We start from the raw sequence: 19,158 nt of genomic DNA on the forward strand, positions 1-19,158 counted from the left end.
AAGCAGACGATGACTGACCATCTGCTTTTCTTCTCTTTAGAATATGGAAAGTTAGATTTTGTCGTGCGGATCTCTGAGGACGCTGGGACGACATCGCACTGCGATCCAGACGATGGCGGCGAGATCCACTGACGTCTGGCAAGTATCTGTGTTTTCCACAGTTTTTTTCTCAGTTCGTGGTTTGGATGCTTCAGTGACAGGAACCACAACCACATCAGGAAATTGTAATAAGGGCTAAATAATTGGATGGCAGAGGTTTTGAATGTCTCAGCGAAAGTTTTTGAGGCTGCTGCAGGACAGAAAACAGGGACTGAAAGACAAAACATTTCTCCGTTGGCCTGAGAATTAAGGAGGTTTTTCTTTAGATATTTCGAACAGGAAACAATAAAACCAGACGAGTGTTTGAAAAGATTTAAACTCTGAGCTTAGATCCCACTTTGAAACCCTCGACTGCCCCTGCACACGGAGAAGATAATTAGCTTTTTCATCAGAAACATCAGAGGAAGAAACGAGGCCGATCCTTCAGATTAGCTCTCGTCTCCTGAACTCTGCATGAAAAAGAGAAGGTTGTTATTAGTTTGGTTTCCTTCAAAAAGACTTTCTGTGGAAAAGCAGCGTGAGAGGAAACAGTAAAAGACAGATTATGACTGTGTCCCACAGCTGGAGGGAAAAAAGAATTTCAAAGTTGTAAAAATCCATATGATTTCAAAATCTTAAAGTTTGAGCGGATGTTAAAAATAAAGCAAAGAGTCTGGAAACCTCACGAAGGCGACTTTGATCCCGGATTCTCTGAATGCTGATTACTTTTCTTCTTTGGGGTAAAATCGCAGAATAACACGAAAGTTTTTCAGTTTTTTAGAACGAAAGGCTGAAAAGTTTCATCAGTGTAAAGACACCAACTCTTCTTCTCTTGTCACAGATCTCTGTCAAACATCAAGGACGTCTTTCTCCACTGCTCAGGATTTCTTCTTCCAGAACTCAGAGCAGTGAAAAACTCCTCTGCTGACACCGGCAAAGTATTTTTCTATTTTCTGACATCAAGGAAACTTTCCTCCATCTATTTCTCTTTTAAAGGAGCTCATTAAGAAACTCCAGCGCTGCAGAGCTGTCTCTGTGAGGGACGTTTCAGGCTTTGGACATTTCCATCTTTCTTTTTCCGTCTTCGAAGACTTTTTCTTTTGACAGATTTTTGAAGGTGGTTCTTCACAAATGATTTTCAGGGACATTTTCCTCTGAGCCCGACGGTGAGACGAAACTAAAGACGCCACGAGGAGGGGACGTGAGGACAGCAAGATCAGTGTGTGTGTGTGCTGTAGAGAGAAAAGGTTTGTGTTTGTGTGTTGTGTTGTGTTGTGTTGTGTTGTGTTGTGTTGTGTTGTGTTGCGTGCATTCTCATGTTTCCTTGCATGTGCTTGCAGCTGGTTGTGTATTTGAGTGTGTGTGTCCAGATGCCACACACACCCACAGCTCACAGTGCGACGGCGACTCAGCTGCTTCTCGGTTTTTTTCCTGTTGCTCAACATTTGTTGACTCGCTGTGAGAAAAATAAATCGGATCCATAAAGACAAAATCTCAGCATGAAAAAGAACATTTCCAAACATTTCTTGTGGAAAAGCTGCGGAGCCAAACCGGAGGTCAGGAACGTGCTGCTCTGATTGGAGGATTACGGACTGCACTCTTGTTCTTCTGTTTTTGTTTTTCAGCAGTTTTATCTTGAGCTATTTGGACTGTGCTGTCCTTTGAGGACACAGCCGTCGGTCAAGTCCTTATTTTCCAAATAACTGAGTTTTCGTTGAACCGAACAAAAAGTCTGAGGGAATCCGGGAAAAAGCCTCATGATACGGATATTTTTCATGAAAGCAGAGGATCATGGGAGATATAGAGGCAAAGATATGCTGATGATGGAATTTTTTATCTTTTAAAATAATCAAACACACCTGTGTAAAACATATCTGTGCAATGATATGAGCTCATACGTGTGTATTCTCCTTTCTGGGACATTTTCTAACATCGTCAATCTAAAAATACATTTCTTTTTTTTTCACTCCAAAATGATATTTTTACACCGAGTCTTTCAGGATCTGGGGTCCTGCGGCTGTCTCTGTCTCTAGTTGGACCACTTTAAACCAGACTGCTCAGAAACCTCAGAGACTTTTCTGCAGCGGAGGATTTTGTGTGGACAGTGAACGCAGCAGCCATGCTGCCTGGAGGACTGCTGTCAGGTGGAGGGGGTCGCGGCGGCGGGCTGTGCCTGCTCCGGTGGCTGGGCCTCCGGCTGTGGTCCCGTCGGGGGACCCTGGTGTTCGCTCTCCTCTGGTTCGGCTCCTGGTTGTTCCTGAACGGTCTGGTTCTGGTCCACAGGAGCATCATGTCCGACTACTGCACCGACGACAAGAGCAAGAGGATCCTGCAGAGACTGGTGAGTCAGACAAGGCTGCACGGTTTGTCTCATTAACTGTCTGTCTGTCTGTCCTTCTCCTCGTCCATCGTGTCCTCAGCTTTAAAGACAAACTGCAGCTCTCTGTTTCTGTGAATCCTGCCACTCATCAGTCAGTTACAGTAAACAGCCAGAGGTTAGTAGCTTTAATGGCCTGCTGTCTTATCCACTGCAGCATCTGCTGGTGCACTGTGGGTAAACACTGATAACAGAACGCGCTCTCGTCTTCTCTTGTTCTGACAAACGTCCACTCAGTCGCTTTCTGTGAAGAATTCTCCTTCTTTTCTTTCACCTTCTCTTTTCACTCGTTTTACCTGTTTTTTTCTTCCTCCTCCTCCTCCTCCTTCTCTCCTTTGCTTTTTTTGATGTAAACGGATTCAGAGCTCTGTGATTATTAGAAATCACAGGAGGTGGACACAGGAGGTGGACACAGGAGGTGGACACAGCTCCAGGCGGGTGACGGTTCATGACCCGGCCACATCGCGCTCTGTTTGTCCCTCAGCAGCTGTGTTTACATCCTCACGTTTACATTACACGTACTTACAGAACCCGAGTTACATGGAGGGAACTTTATTTCACAGTCTGAACCACAGACCCCCGCCACAGAGACGCTGTGTTTGTGTTCATTCATTCATTCATTCATCCATTCATCCATTCATTCATCCATTCACCTCACAGTTTGCAGCGTAATTGAGTTTTTCTTCCACACAAACGAAAACACGATGAACAAACAGTTTAGTTGTTGCTGTGTTCAGAGAGAATCTCTGCCAGCTCCGCGGCTCTGACCAACCCATTAAAGAAGACGGATAAATCCAGCTGAAGACAAACGTCTCCGTCCCTGAGGTCTGGAAACATTTTCTCCTGCTTTGACTTTTGCTTTTTTTCATCCGCTGAACAAACAATGTCGTGACCACATTTCAGTGTCGTGATGAAACATGGTTCTTGTTAAAGAAACCATTTAATCAAACTCACAGAGAAGCAGAGAGACCCCGCCCCCCGACCCCCCTGATCCCCCCCGACCCCCTCAATACCCCCCGCCCCCCCCCGAACCCCTCCGACCCCCCTGAACCCCCCGCCCCCCCCCCCCCCCGACCCCCCCGACCCCTAATTATATGAAACCTCTAAGGGATCCAATGTGGAAACTGATGAAATCCTAAATAAACACAGAGACCCAGAGTCAACAAACAGTTGATGTTAGCTGAACTAACACTGCACTCCTGCTCCGTCTGTTTGACGTCTTCTTCTTCTTCTTCTTCTCCTCCTCTCGGAGGTTCACAGCTCCAGTGACATGCTGAGAACAACAGGAGGTTTTGAGTTTCCTGGAGCTCATGTGGCTCCTCAGTCAGCAGTAATGCAGGACAGACACAGGACATATGTAGGACAGATGCAGGACAGGATTCACTACACAGTTGGTCTCTGGCTGTCAGGTGATTCACGCTCGTCTTCAGTGCTTCAGGTGTATTAACTGAACAAAAGCCTCGATCCTCTTCGTCTCTCCTCTGCTCCTCATCTCTCCTCTTCTTCTCGTCTCTCCTCTGCTTCTCGTCTGTCCTCCTGCTTCTCGTCTCTCCTCCTGCTCTTCGTCTCTCCTCTGCTTCTCGTCTGTCCTCCTGCTTCTCGTCTCTCCTCCTGCTCTTCGTCTCTCCTCTGCTTCTCGTCTCTCCTCTGCTTCTCGTCTCTCCTCCTGCTCTTCGTCTCTCCTCTGCTTCTCGTCTGTCCTCCTGCTTCTCGTCTCTCCTCCTGCTCTTCGTCTCTCCTCTGCTTCTCGTCTCTCCTCTGCTTCTCGTCTCTCCTCCTGCTCTTCGTCTCTCCTCCTGCTCTTCGTCTCTCCTCTGCTTCTCGTCTGTCCTCCTGCTTCTTGTCTCTCCTCCTGCTCTTCGTCTCTCCTCTGCTTCTCGTCTCTCCTCTGCTCCTCGTCTCTCCTCCTGCTTCTCGTCTCTCCTCCTGCTCTTCGTCTCTCCTCCTGCTTCTCGTCTCTCCTCTGCTTCTCGTCTCTCCTCTGCTTCTCGTCTCTCCTCCTGCTCTTCGTCTCTCCTCTGCTTCTCGTCTCTCCTCTGCTTCTCGTCTCTCCTCTGCTTCTCGTCTCTCCTCCTGCTGGCTCCTCCCTTTACTCTCAAACCTTTCAACCAGCCTTTGAATTAGCGGATTAAACAGCGAGTGTGTTTTTCACCTGTGCCTTCGAGGCCCTGTGGTGGTGAAAGGTCGGCTTTGTGTTTGGACAGACAGACGTGCAGCTAATAAATCATGTGAAGGGGCGAAGAAAAACTCCAGGAGACTTATTAAAACTAAATGTTGGGAGGAAATAATCGTAGCATGAAGCAGGTTTAGACACGATGACCGTGAAGTAAACGAGCAGGTGAAGTCTGAGTCCTCGTTAAGGATCATACACGTCACCTGGACAGGAGCTCCGCCTGCAGACTGTGGGCCTGTAATTGGATCAACGTGCTGCCTGTGATGAGATGAGATTGACAGCTCACAGAGCTCTCGTTCAGAGGATGATTCAGTATCACTGAGCTCTGGATTCAAATGACGGATCAGCTGTAATTCGATGATCATTAAATGGCCTTAAAGGATGATTCCAGGTTATTACAGCTCGGGTCGTACAGCAGTCAGGTCTCAGAGACATGTCCGGTGTGTGTGTGTGTGTGAGCAATGTCCTGGGACAAAGATAAAAATACACTCCTGGGAAACTCGCCGCTCGTCCATCTCAGAGCTCCGAGCTGAAAACTGCTCCATGTGAGATTTCAGCACGAAGACGATGGCGACGTCCTGGTAACAGCTAAAGGCTGACTGACTTTACTTCACCTCGGTCTTTTCTGTCCATGGTCCATAATAAATGTGTCTCTGCTGTCCCAGGAGACTGAGAGGCAGAACAGGTTTCAGTAATTCAAGTCCGTCCTGCTGCAGCAGAGACAGCAGGACGACTCCGTGTTCACTCTGCTGCTGCTGCTCTTTGCCCTGATGTCAACATTACAACATCAAACACATCATAATGTAAAATTCTCCATCAAGTCTGTATCCTGCATATTTCTTATTCATGCCTCTGAGAGAAAGCTGCTGATCAGACACACATCTGAAAGCATGGAGTATCAGCTGAGGCTGCTAACCTGAGTAAGACAATCAGTCTCCAGCTGAAGGGAAGACGTTTGTAGCGTCCATCCTGTCTCAGGGCTGAGCGCAGACGATGCTGCGTTTCCTCTGTGACAGTATGATGATATAGAACTGGATACGAACGCTTTCTCTGCTGTGGAGTCTCTGATTCTCCCGGTTCACTCGAGGTCAGAGCAGATGAACGGACTCGTGCATCACAGCTGTGTGACAGCACATCTGCCAAACTCAGTCCAGCCAGTGAATGGATTTCAGTCCCATACGTCTCAGTTCTAACGTCCCCGATGTTCAGGCCTGAAACACAGCGGACCTGTCAGAGCGCTTCCTGTGTCTCTGTGTCTCTGTGTCTCTGCTCCGAACACATGGTTCCTGCTGAAGCACAGATCCGTATGTTTCTGGTGATGCTCTGACTATTTATGGTCTAACCCTGTCCCTGCATGTCTCTGGCATTCCTCTGCCTATTTATGGCCCGGCGCTGCATTTTTACAGCCTACCTCTGTTTTTTAATGCTGCCTGGTTTATTCCTTAACAGGAACATTAGAGAGAGAACAGTGGGTTTGTCTGAAGTCCAGCTCTGTGTCTGTGTGACAGCGTTTCCTCGTCAGGAATCGAACATTTGTACGTTTATAACCTGAAGACTTGGGTGTTGTAGTCGTTGTCCAGTCATCACACAGACACTTCGTTAGCTTTGTGAAAACAAACACTGACATTTGACTGATGAGGTGAGACGACCTGACGAGGCCGGCAGTACGACCGTCTCTCTGTCCCCTCTGGCAGACTTCACTCCTGTCTCCGAGGGACAAGACGAGACAAACACAGCACTGAGACGTCAGAGGCCGACAGAGCGTAACGCTGCCGACGGGTAAAAAACCGTCCTGATGACATGTTAGCAGTCGAAGGGTTCATGTTGTGACTGAGTCTGATGAACTTCATCAGAGACTCTGATCCTCTGAGACTCTTCAGCTTTGACTCCACGGTTCAGTCTGTGCAGAGGCTGAGGTCGGCAGCAGCCGGTAAATCTCTCCATCCAGGTGATTCACAGGTGTGATTCTGTCAGAGCGTCTGGTTGAAGGCTGAACTCTCCACCGACCACAGAGAGAAACGGGAGCCTTCCTGCAGAGAGAGCAGGAGCTCGGCAGCTGATTCACGACATTCATCATCCAACAGGAAGAGGAAACACGTTCAGCTTCCTGTGGATTCACCTGAAACAAACAAAAACAAAACAGTCGAGATTCAGAAACTGCTCGCTCTAATTTCCTCCAATCACAGCTAATCTGTCGCCTCCCGACTTCTCCGGCTGCGGTGAAGAGCTTCAGATGTAAACTGGTGTTTGTAAAAGAGCGAGGTCAAAGGTCAAACTCTGACAAGGTGAACATTAAAGTCGACTTGAAATCAGAACTGCACCACACAGACTTTTGTCAGTTTCCTCCTCTGCTTTGTTCGGCCGAAGGGAAACTGTTATCAGCTGAAAGCGTCCAAACATCGCCACGGTTTGTTGATCTGTATTCAGCCGTGTCTGCAGCACGGAGAGAGGAATAAAGGGAGGAGAGGAGAAGGTCAGGGAGGGACAGAGAGCGAGAGGAGAGAGGACAGATAAGAAGAGAACAGAGACACTTAAAAGAGGCAGCAGCAGAGTGTGAGACGAGCGCTGCATACCAACGAGGAGGCCTGCAGGGTCACAACAAAGCTGTGGACGGCGTCAACAAGGCTGCGTCTCTGCTATTCTCTCTGAAGCCGCCACTGACCCCAGAACAGTGTGTAACCACGGCGCCTTTCAGCTGCGTGTTCAAACTGCAGCTCTGCCTCTGAACGTCACCCTGAACTCTCTGATCACTTCAGAGAAACTTCCTCCAGCTTTTTGATCAGGGAGATTCTCTGTGTGATGGAAGGAGGTCGGCTCCGTCTCACACGTCTGATGAGCTGAGAGAAAAATCAGTCGCAGGAGTAAGAGTCTGACATCTGAGGCCAACTCTCTGTGGCTCACAGGTTTTAATATTCAGATATCAAACGTTTTACCAGAGTCACACTGCTGCTAGGAATACATTTGTATGTGTGTGTGTTTTTGCATGAGCATCACATATGAAAATCAGCCGAGAGTATTAATGGTGTTACCTGTGTTGTGTGACGAGCTTTAACCACAGAGCAGACAGACGCTGTGTGTGTGTGTGTGTGTGTGTGTGTGTGTGTGTGTGTGTGTGTGTGTGGGTGTGTGTGTGTGTGTGTGTGTGTGTGTGTGTGTGTGTCCATGTTTGCATGCGTCCCGTCTCGCCATCACGCTCTCTTGAAGTTCACGTCTCTGTGAGGATGAATGTGAGTTTTGACAGGTTTTAAAGCCGGCGGCTGAAACATGACTCAGCACGAAGCAGCTTCGGCTGGATCGTTGTTTCATACGACTCATGAAATATGCTGCAGCTGTGTGAGGGTCACACATCTGTACAGTCTGAAGGATTCTGCGTTTTAAAGGAATAAACCAGAGTTTTTTATTTATTTAAAATGATCTGAGACTGAAAAGCTTCAGAAACTAACTTTACTTTAGTCAAACTTTCACAGAAGCCAGATATTTGAAAGCAGCTGCTGACTTTACTCTGACTCCTGCAGAGAGAGAGACGGCAGCTGATGAGCACTTTGGCTGAATGATGTTGTTCATGTATCGTACTGAACATGTGTGTGTTCGGCTGCTGGAGCCGTTCACGCCTTCAGGGCCGTGACAGGCTCTGAGTCCGGACATGTCAAACCAGGCGGCGGCAGCATGGACGACGTGCCGGACGTCAGGAGCCACGCGCAGCGGTCATGTGACGTCGGCTGACGCGGTGCCACCTTCAGGTCCATCTTAGTCTGCCATTACCTCCTCCGCCTGACGCGCCTCCTCTCTGCTGTTTACCGGCTGACACACCGCAGTGTTTACAGCTTCATTAAGTCAGCGGCTGTAAAAACAGTCACCTGTTCATCGGCTCATTATGGAAGCTAACCGCAGCCAAAACACTCAGTGCAGGGTGTGTGTGTGTGAGTGTGTGTGTGTGAGTGTGTGTGTGTGAGTGTGTGTGTGTGTGTGTGTGTGTGTGTGTGTGTGTGTGTGTGTGAGTGTGAGTGTGTGTGTGTGTGTGAGTGTGTGTGTGAGTGTGAGTGTGTGTGAGTGTGTGAGTGTGTGTGAGTGTGTGAGTGTGTGTGAGTGTGTGAGTGTGAGTGTGCGAGTGTGTGAGTGTGTGTGTGTGTGTGTGAGTGTGTGAGTGTGAGTGTGTGTGTGTGTGTGTGTGTGAGTGTTCATTAGCAGGGAAACAGTGGTGCAGACTGTGTTGTGGCCTGCGGCTGTGGACTCACCAGCTGTGAGATCAGCCTACACTTCCAGAGAACTAAACCCGAGGTCAACTGGTCCACCCACGCTGTGTGTGTGTGTGTGTGTGTGTGTGTGTGTGTGCGTGTGTATGTATGTGTGTGTGTGTGTGTGTAGATGCACATCACACACATGCAGCGGTGAATACAAGCCATTCAGCCCACACACCTCATTCGTCCCACAGGCTGTGAAAATCCCAGTATTGTTCTTGGAGCTCAGAACAACAGGACGACTCATGACGTGTTGATTTACGGCGCTGACTCGTGGGGACACTGTACATTACTGCACTTGACCTCTGACCTCCTGTCAGCAGTGATAAATCACTCGCTGACGCTGATGCTTCTGACTTCATGCCGCTCTTTACTGATGCACACGGGAAACGTCCTTCTCTCGCCCCGCTTCCTCTGCATCAGAGGTCAGAGGTCGGCTGCAGAACAGCTGACACACAGGAGTGTGTGAGTGCAGCGCAGCAGTTTCCAAACTCCCTGAGCTTTAACCAGCAGATTCAGTTGTTTTTAATTTAAAGGGAACGGTTCTTCATGTGCAGTATAACGTGTCACTACGCTCCTGATGATGATCCTGAATCAGAGTTTCCAGGAACACGCTTCAGGCTCCGGATTCCTGAGAAACCTCAACAACTGCGTCAAGTTCAGACAAAAACTTTTCATTGGTTTTTCTCCACAAAGCTCTCGACCTTTGTTTCTCTCGCTCTGCCGCCGATCCCGTCGCTCGGCCGAGGCCTCTGGGCTCGGGACACACAGGAATGTCATCAAGGCGTTTTAATGTTCCTCGTGTGTTCGGGCTTTACCATGATGGAATGTAATGGTGAGAGCGGGGACAACAAAGACCGCCTTTCACTGAGAACGAGACGGAACGTCTCAGCTTTCTCCGACACCGGCTTCAGAGGAAAAGGAAGGAAAGTAGGAAGAACTGAAGGAAACACAGAAGAAAGACATGACGGGGGGGGGGGGGGGGGGGGGGGGCGGAGGAAGAATAAAAGTGGAAAGAAACAAACAAAGAGATGAAAAGAAGAAAAGCAGAAAGAAAGAAAAAAGGAAAGAATAAAAGGAATAGAAGCTAGGAAAAATCGAAGAAAGACGAGGTCACAGTAAAAAGAAGGACGACAAAGACAAACCTGTTGACATTTAGCTCATGTTGACTTCTGAGTAAATAAACGAAGCTTCAGTGGAGATTAAAGGAGAAAAAGCCGTGTTGGATCGCTCTGCTGTCCCGTTGGCAGAAAGAACCAAAGTTCATTTCCACTTCTTACAGTTTCCGTCTGGAGCTCGTTCGCTTCCTGATCCGACTCTGGATCCTGCTGCTGTTTGCTGGATGAGACTCAGACGTCAGCGACCGACAGAGTCGTAACCGAAACCATGTGGTTCGTTTGGACTCGGACGCTCGCCGCTGTTCATCAGATCCACACTCAGAGACTGGAAGCTTCCTGAGCAGCCACTGGCTGGATGTGAACATCTCAGGCTGCAGGGCTGAGGAGGGAGGAAGCAGCTGGAGAGATGTGATGCAAGGAGGAGGAAATCCTGGGAATTAGAGCGGATCTGTGAAAGCTGCAGAGCTCACCGCCCTGACATAAAGAGCCGGGCCCGCAGATATCCCAGAATTCCTCTGCTCCCTGCTCTTTAAAAAGGAACGCGACTGTTTCACATATTTCAGCCACGGTCGTCAGTCTGAAGCCTGAAATACACACACACACACACACACACACACTCACACACACACACACACACACTCACACACACTCACACACACACACACACACACACACACACACACACTCACACACACTCTCACACACACACACACTCACACACACACACACACACACACACACACACACACACACACACACACACACACACACACACACACACACAGGCTGATCTTCACAGATCAAACCTGAAGCCTCTGGTCCGAGGGTCTCTGTGGTGCCGCTGGATTTTGTCTCCGTGTCCACGTGGACTCAGCTGATCCTCGTGTGAACAGAGACGATCCAGCAGAACGTGTCAGTCTCAGACACGATGAAAAGCTAACATTCACACGTCAGCCTCTGCAGATGTTTATGTCTCAGGAGACGACGAGCGGCTGAATCTGTGCGTTATCTAAACCGTTCCCTTCAACATGTGAAGCGTGTGATGTTGAAAGGGTGAAGGGTCGTCCGTCATCCGGCCGCTTCCATCAGCTTTCATCAGTTTGCAGTTAAAAACAGAGCCGCTCTGTCTCGGGCCGATTAACCCGTCTGCGCCTGTCTGTCTCCTCTGTCCGTCCTCAGCCGTCTCCTCCTCGTCTTTCTGTCTGTCACACTTCCTGTGTCTTTAACCAGGACTCGCGTTCCCCTCTGGGCTCACCCACTGATCTGATCTGTAATAACTGTGATGTGTGATGTGTCTTTGTTTTTTGGGTTCAGTCTAAGTCCTGGTGTTTTAGTGTGTCCTGTTTTTAACGGAGCCCGGTGTGAGCGGGCCCCCGGGCCTCACGGCTCTCTGTGGCACAGACAGTGATTCACTGCTGTGACTGCCCAGCAGGTGTCTGGGTTCGGCCTCTGAGCTCCTCACTGACTGATGTTTGTGTTGGAATGTGGGCAGAGCGAGGATTAGCCAGGTAATCCCCGAGCAGAGCAGCGCTAATCCTCAGCCTGGTCGCCCACAGCCCCGGACACGGAGCTGTTGGGACGATTCACAGGGTGTTTCTGTGGCTCTGGTTACTGTGGTCAAACTGGTGTGTGAGGTCAGGTTTTCTCAGAGGAGACAGAGACAGAAGGACAGAGGGATAAACGTCACACTGAGTGGAAAAACTTGTATTCAGGTCATTTAATGACAGAAAAGTCATGTTCCTCAGAGAGACTCTGCAGGAGTTCATGTCAGGGTCAGCCCGTCTGTCCACAGCTGTGAGACAGAGTTTAGTGACCTTCCACCTCTGCTGGGTGTGTCCCTCCTGCTCTGCCGTACAGTGTCTGGAGTTTGGCGAGGGCTCGGTGACGGGGGACATGTGCGAGGATCTGTGTGTGCTCGGCCTCGTCGAGTACAGGCGCTGCCTCTACTACGAGAACGGGAAGAAGGTGATCGAGGCGCGCTGGAGAGGAAAGCCCATCATCCTCAAGTCCAAACTGGAGAATTTCTCCTCCTACGAGCCGCTGGGAATACTGGACTACCAGGTGATGCCTGCGCTTCGTTTCCAGTCTTTGAACTTAGATCTGAATCACAGCCACTAAAAATGATTTACAATAATCTGTCCCTCTGTTCAGCAGGACACGGCCGAGGAGCTCTCCCCTCTCGATGTGGTTTTCTATGCCACTCTGGAAGTAAGTCATTCACTCACACTCCTGTGTGTAAAGTAACAACATCACACATTTCCTGTGCCACACAGATTCATTTCCACTGATCTCAGGTACGGAACTCCCTGGGGCTGGCTGAGGAGGAGGAGGAGGAAGAAGGAGGAGGAGGAGGAGGAGGAGGAGGAGGAGGAGGAGGAGGAGGAGGGCACAACAGCTCTTTGGCCAGACTTTGGGGGAAGAAGCTGAAAAACAGAGAGAAGAGTTACTCCAGAGCAGAGCTGGCCTCACTCTGGTCCCTGCTGCAGCAGGAGGAGTACACCTTTCTCAGGTAAAACCACTGGAGCCAGTCAGGGAACACAGTGTGTGTGTGTGTGTGTGTGTGTGTGTGTGTGTGCGTGTGTGTGTGTGTGTTACAAGCTCGTGTTACCGTGGCAGCAGGTTGTTCAGTAGCTGTCAGATACAGTGATACAGCGACTGTCAGCAAACACTTCATTTCTCTCCGGTTCAAACTTTAACTGCTGCTCTGCTGAACCCTCACCTCTCCACCTCTGTTCCCCAGAGTCCTGCAGGACCTCAGCACCCACGTGGCAAAGGTGTTGGGTTCCTGTGGTCATTTCTACGCCGTGGAGTACCTGTCCGCGGGACACGCCTGGGACCAGAACATCTTCTCCCTGGAGGACGTGTCCGTTTCTGGGCCGCGGGGTCAGGACCGAGCCGGAGCCCGCGGGAGGTGGACCGCCAGGGAGATGGTGCACCGCATCGCCCTGAGTTTCCTGGACATGGTGTGGCACTTTGACAACGACTTCACCCACAAACTGCACCTGTGTGACATCAAACCGGAGAACTTTGCCATCAGGACGGACCTGACGGTGAGTTTTCATCTACACAAAGACTCACTGTGGAGGCAGTTAGACGATGGAACCCACCTGCTGAGCCTGCTGAGCCTGCTGAGCCTGAGTGGCCTTAATGCTTTCTGAGAATTCAACAAACATAAACAGGATAAAAGCAAAGCGAGGGAGCCGAGAGAAAACAGATGAAAGGGCCTTTGTTTAAAAGCTATTAGAGAGAAGAGATGGAAATCAGAGAGTGGACGGTGGATTACGTGAGGAAGACGTGACTCTGCTGCTGGAAAAGAGAAGGTCACTGTGTATCTGCTGCAGGCTACGCTAACCCCACACACACACACACACACGCACGCACGCACACACACACACACACACACACACACACACACACACACACACACACAGACCAACAACCACAACTGCACCTAAACTGTTTCATCTTCACACATCTGGATGCTGAATCCTGGAAAACATTTTTCCTTTGTTTCTTATCTTCTTGCTCCTGCAGCACTCGCAGCGTCAGTGTTTCTCCTGTAGGAGTGAAACAGATTCAACTTCTCACTGTTTATGATGCCAAGTGTTAAATGTGGCACAGAAAAGAAGAACTGCCATAATGTTTACTACGGAAACAGAAGGAGGACACTCATGTTTGTCTCATGCACAAAGACGAAACAGGCAGATATATTACTGACTACTTTAATATTTATTTGCATTTTCTTGGAGGATTCAGTTAAATTTATAGAAGTTAAATGGTATTTACAGAATATTTAAATGAACCAAGTTCCAAACCAAATGTACGGAAGCCCAGAAGGTCACAGGTGTTTTGGCGCTCACCTAAAGACCGGAGACATTTTAGTCTGTGGCGTCTCCTGCAGGTGGTGGCGATCGACGTGGACATGGCGTTCTTCGAGCCGAAGATGAGGGACATCCTGGACCAGAACTGCAGCAGCGATGACGACTGTAACTTCTTCGACTGTTCGTCCAGGTGTAACCTGAACAAACGCAGGTGCAGCCCCCGCCGCAGGAACAGCAACCTGCAGGTAAGACTGAGACGAAGTCGGAGGTATTTATTCTGTCAGCACTTTGATTCATTACATGTGGAATCATTAGATTTTAATTGTGTTAAATCTTCAGTTCAGTGTCGATGATGAATTCAGGACAGGACAGTTACACCTGCTCTTCAAAATAAAATGATGGAAGATCACTGATTCACATGTAAACAACTTTCTAAAAATAAACAGAATCTTTTAGATTGAAAAACAAACAGAAGCTTCAAAGCTGCAGAGTTTGATGAATGTCGAATTTTCTGCACCGACTCCTCAGATCGAAAATGTAAACCGAGGCCTGGACACATTCAGGCCGCCGTGCCTCCTCCTCGCTCGGCTGATAAATTACAGGGCTGCCTGTTTTTCCCAGACTCAGTCATTCATCACTCACAGCATTTAATTATACGTATGTGAGCAGTAAAGTGACGAGTGGAATGATAATTAGTGATCGGAGGGTTGAACCTGCTGACATGTTTCACAATCTGTTTTTATTAGAAACCTGGAGCTGCTTCTCATACATTTCTATTTATTTATTTTAAAAGTTTAATATCTTTTTTATCAGATTGTACAAAAAAACCTGCATTTTTCTGTTTAGAGTTTAAAGTCCAGAGAAAAAAGAAAGTTAAATCTAATCTCGTCTTTTTTTCTCTGTAAATTAAAGGAAACTGTAAAAATGTCAGGACGTTAATTTTATTTTACTTTAACATTATGATCAGAAAACTTAAAATAAAAGAACACATCTTATAATTTTTAATAATAATAATTTAGTTATGAAAAAAATTCTGTATATAAACAAACGTGAATCATTTTTATTAATCCAGGCTCCAATTTTCAGGACAAAGTCATTTCACTCTTTAATGAAAATTCTTCATCTAATAATTAATTTTAAATCTTTAAGTATAAAAGAAAAAGTTAAATTTCAGTTTATTGATCATGTTTTTCTTTTGTCTGATTTAATTTTCTCTGCACTTTAATTCTCTAAATACAAAAATCAATTATCTTTGGGGGAAAAAGTAAAACATGTTTCATGGCAAATAACATTTTTTTTAAATCAAATAATGTTTGAATGATTCACGTCTTCGATCCAACAGAACTTTTACCTGAAAGAATAAAATTTAAATGATCTGACAAAGCGTTTCATTTTCACACTGACACAATTTATATTATTATTATTATTATTATTTGAAAGTAGCTGAAACAACATAAAATACATTTTGATATTATTATTACTTTTTCCATTATCACATTATTACAATAATGTTATAAATATTAAATTTAGTTCCTTTGGCAGTTTGAGTTATTTTAACATTAGAAGAAATGATTATCATCGTAGTAATTCTATTAATGGCTGACTTTACTGGAATCAGTGTCATTTTAAAACCAATATAATATTTCATTACAGCGTTTATTATTATTATTATTGTTGCCGTTGTTGTTGTTATTGTTGTTGTTAGCCATATTGAAACGTTAGCGCGTCAGACTCAAAGGAAATGTCTGGGACACTAAATCACCGTCACTGCCGTCAGCTCCGTCATCGCCATGACAACAAGCGGATGGACTCTCATCACCCTGCCGGCTCCTGTATCACATGTCATATGATACAAGATACCTGCATTCATCAGAGGAGAATGTGTGAATATGAGACGGAGGAAAAATAATTTCTAAAGGTGATGACAGGATGTGATGCACAAACACGGCAGCGTCGGGGACAGGTAGAGGAGGAGAAGATGCAGACGAAGAGAAAAGAGGAGCAAGAAAAACGCCGAGGTCATTTCAGTCTTCTGTATGTGCTGCACATGTTGAATTTAACATGGGACGTAACAACAAAGAAACAGAAACAGAAATCGACCATGAAGAGAAGAAACGGTCAAACAGCAAAGACGAGAAAAAAGGAAAAAAGGTAGAAAATAGAATCAAAGATGAAGAGAAAACACGAGAAGACAAAATGAAATGAACGGAAAAGAAAAGAGGACGATGCTGAGCGGAGAGAAGAAACTAGAAAACAGTAAAAGGAGAAGATGGAAAAAGGAAAAAAACAAAAGAGCAGAAGAACAAAGAAGAAGAGAAGAAAAGAGGAAGAGAAGATGAGTGAAGACCGGACCAGAAACCAGCAGAGGACAGCAGGTGTCGATGACACGTCAATGACATGCCGCTCTCCTATTGGTCCATCTGACGCTCCACAGGTGTCTCCTGACCACGACCTCCGATGACCCTCCACCTGTCAGTCATCTCCTCTGAGAAAGAAAGCATTGTCATTTTACCTGCGTGTGTGTGTGTGTGTGTGCGTGTGTGTGTGTGTGTGAGTGTGTGTGTGTGTGAGTGTGTGTGTGTGTGCGTGTGTGTGTGTGTGTGAGTGTGTGTGCGTGTGTGTGTGTGTGTGAGTGTGTGTGTGTGTGTGTGAGTGTGTGTGTGTGTGTGTGAGTGTGTGTGCGTGTGTGTGTGTGTGCGTGTGTGTGTGTGTGTGTGTGCGTGTGTGTTTGATAATGAAAAGCGAGGTGTCATCTGCATAACGGCGATAAAAACAAACCCTCTTCAGAATCACTCATCAGCTTCTTCTCTTCTTTCTTTTCTCTCATCTCTTTTCAATTCCTCTCTTCTTTTCTTTCTCTCTCCTCCTTCATCCTCTCCTTTTCTTTCCTCTGTTCTTTCCTTTTTCCCCTGCAGGTGATTTGTGAGAAGATTTTCCGGCCGTGGTTCTCTCCGACTCTGCTCGGGGCCAAAGCAGGACTCCCTCTGCAGGTAGGATGTTTTTAATCAGATGAAGTGTTTTATGTTCAGTGACACGCAGAGTTCAGTCTGTGTTTTCTGAACAGGTGGAGCTGCAGCGAGCCGTACAGCAGTGTTCAGAAACAGATGGAGGTGTGGAGGAAGGAGAGGATGGAGGAGGAGGAGGAGGCAGAGACATCCATCAGCGTCTCCTCAACATCCTGACCCGCCTCCTCCATGAGGGAGGGGCTTCAGGTGAAGGAGGAGGGGGATGGGAGGAAAAAGGCCACGTCCACACTGCTCTGAACTTCTGAGGAGGTGAAAGGAAGTGTCCTACGAAGGCACCTACAGAGGGACTTTGATGTTTCCTCAGGAACAGCAGCGGTGCCTGAAATCCACTCGTCTCCATGTTGGCTGATGACACAGAAGTCATCCACTGACTCGTCTTTCAGGGCCAGAGCTGCTAAATATGGACCATTTACTGGATTATATGTCCAAAAGTACGTGGACACCCCTGTCCCTGTGGCCTGTAGGTCTGAGTCTACTTGTCTTGATATGGACCACTTAGTTCCAGCACAGAGTCCTGACCTCAACCATCCAACTGCCAGACCTCATCACCTGTTCGGGAATAACCTGTGCTCTTCTGTTTGAACCCCTGCAGCCACGTTCACGTCAGGACTGGACACTGAGTGAGACAACTCAGCGATGCCTTAAGTGTCTTCTCATCAGAGGAATACGTTACGGATCCTGTGCACATGGATCCTCTCTGAGTTCTTTCTTTACTAAACCACTTAGTCTCAGTGAGATTTAAAAACCTCTCTCTCTCGTTCGAAGAGAGAAAAAAACAAATGTGTAAATAAAGTGTAGATGCTGCTAAAAGCTGCAGGTAGACTGTAACACAAAGTAAGAACAAGCTAAGCTAATGACTGATGGCTCACCATGGTCGTCTGCTGGGCACTGAAGTCTCACATTATACTTTCATTTAGACTGAACTGAGTCAGAGAAAGCAGAGAAGTGTTTGCCTCCAGTAAAACTAAAGAAAATAAAATGCATAGATCTGAACACAGCTGTGTTTCTGTGTGTGAATAATAAACTCTGATGTTTGGAGACTTCTCAGTGACACAGGACACCACATGCAGCCTCTTCACCAACTCTCCAACTCTCCAGTCAACATCCTCAAATGTCCTGTTCTGTCAGATTCCAACACAAAGATTCACGTTACGACATAAACCAAAGGAAAACAGCACACCGTGCACACACACCGTGCTCGCACACCGTGCACGCACACCCTGCTCGCACACCGTGCACGCACACCGTGCACGCACACCCTGCTCGCACACCGTGCACGCACACCCTGCACGCACACCCTGCTCGCACACCGTGCACGCACACCGTGCACACACACCGTGCACACACACCGTGCTCGCACACCGTGCTCCGCCGTGCACACACACCGTGCACGCACACCCTGCACACACACCGTGCTCGCACACCGTGCACGCACACCCTGCACACACACCGTGCACGCACACCGTGCACACACACCGTGCTCCGCTATGCTCATCGCAGCTCAGACGAGCCGCGTGACGTCGCTGAAAAGACGTCTGACAGGTCGAGCAGTCGGGCGATCACACACCAGCAGCTTAGGAGGGAATTCCCTCTGTGTGTCAGCTCAAACCCAAACACAGAATTTCACACTAAAACCACTGTAAACTGGAAGATTCCCAGTTCATCGGCTGAACTCTGATGTTACCGGTTGCACTGATGCGTCCCTGACGTCCATCCATTCACTCACGGTGTTTCTTGGACATTTGGGAAAGACGCTGCGGCGGAACAGGAGACAAACTGGTGTCACCACATCAGTTTTATGGAAGAGATTCACATGGAAGTCGTCCAGACTCTGCTGGCACCGTGTGCAGCTCGGCCTGGCATCGCTCCACTGTTTGCATTTCCATAACAACACACACTACAAAGAAACTGCCGCAAATCCAGGAGAACAGAGGAGAACAGAGGGAGAACAGAGGAGAACAGAGGGAGAACAGAGGGAGAACAGAGGGAGAACAGAGGAGAACAGAGGAGAACAGAGGGAGAACAGAGGGAGAACAGAGGGAGAACAGAGGGAGAACAGAGGAGAACAGAGGGAGAACAGAGGGAGAACAGAGGGAGAACAGAGGAGAACAGAGGGAGAACAGAGGGAGAACAGAGGGAGAACAGAGGAGAACAGAGGGAGAACAGAGGGAGAACAGAGGGAGAACAGAGGGAGAACAGAGGAGAACAGAGGGAGGACAGAGGGAGAACAGAGGGAGAACAGAGGAGAACACAGGGAGAACAGAGGGAGAACAGAGGAGAACAGAGGGAGAACAGAGGGAGAACAGAGGGAGAACAGAGGAGAACAG

General features: G+C 47.9%; 2 protein-coding genes across 2 annotated transcripts in view; one reads left to right on the plus strand and one right to left on the minus strand.

The window, feature by feature from the left end:
* Positions 1–19,158, minus strand: part of LOC121200363 (protein NLRC3-like) — a 567,821-nt gene that overhangs the window by 55,333 nt on the left and 493,330 nt on the right. The gene's annotated exons all lie outside the window — the stretch shown is intronic.
* Positions 877–17,777, plus strand: dipk1c (divergent protein kinase domain 1C). The gene is made up of 8 exons (XM_041065702.1): positions 877–2,419; positions 11,842–12,045; positions 12,139–12,192; positions 12,279–12,493; positions 12,725–13,034; positions 13,886–14,050; positions 16,721–16,795; positions 16,870–17,777. The coding sequence occupies exons 1-8, from the start codon at positions 2,198–2,200 to the stop codon at positions 17,074–17,076; spliced, it is 1,452 nt and encodes a 483-aa protein (XP_040921636.1). The 5' UTR covers positions 877–2,197; the 3' UTR covers positions 17,077–17,777.

This window comes from Toxotes jaculatrix, chromosome 20, assembly GCF_017976425.1.
Source record: "Toxotes jaculatrix isolate fToxJac2 chromosome 20, fToxJac2.pri, whole genome shotgun sequence".
NCBI classification, from domain to species: domain Eukaryota; kingdom Metazoa; phylum Chordata; class Actinopteri; family Toxotidae; genus Toxotes; species Toxotes jaculatrix.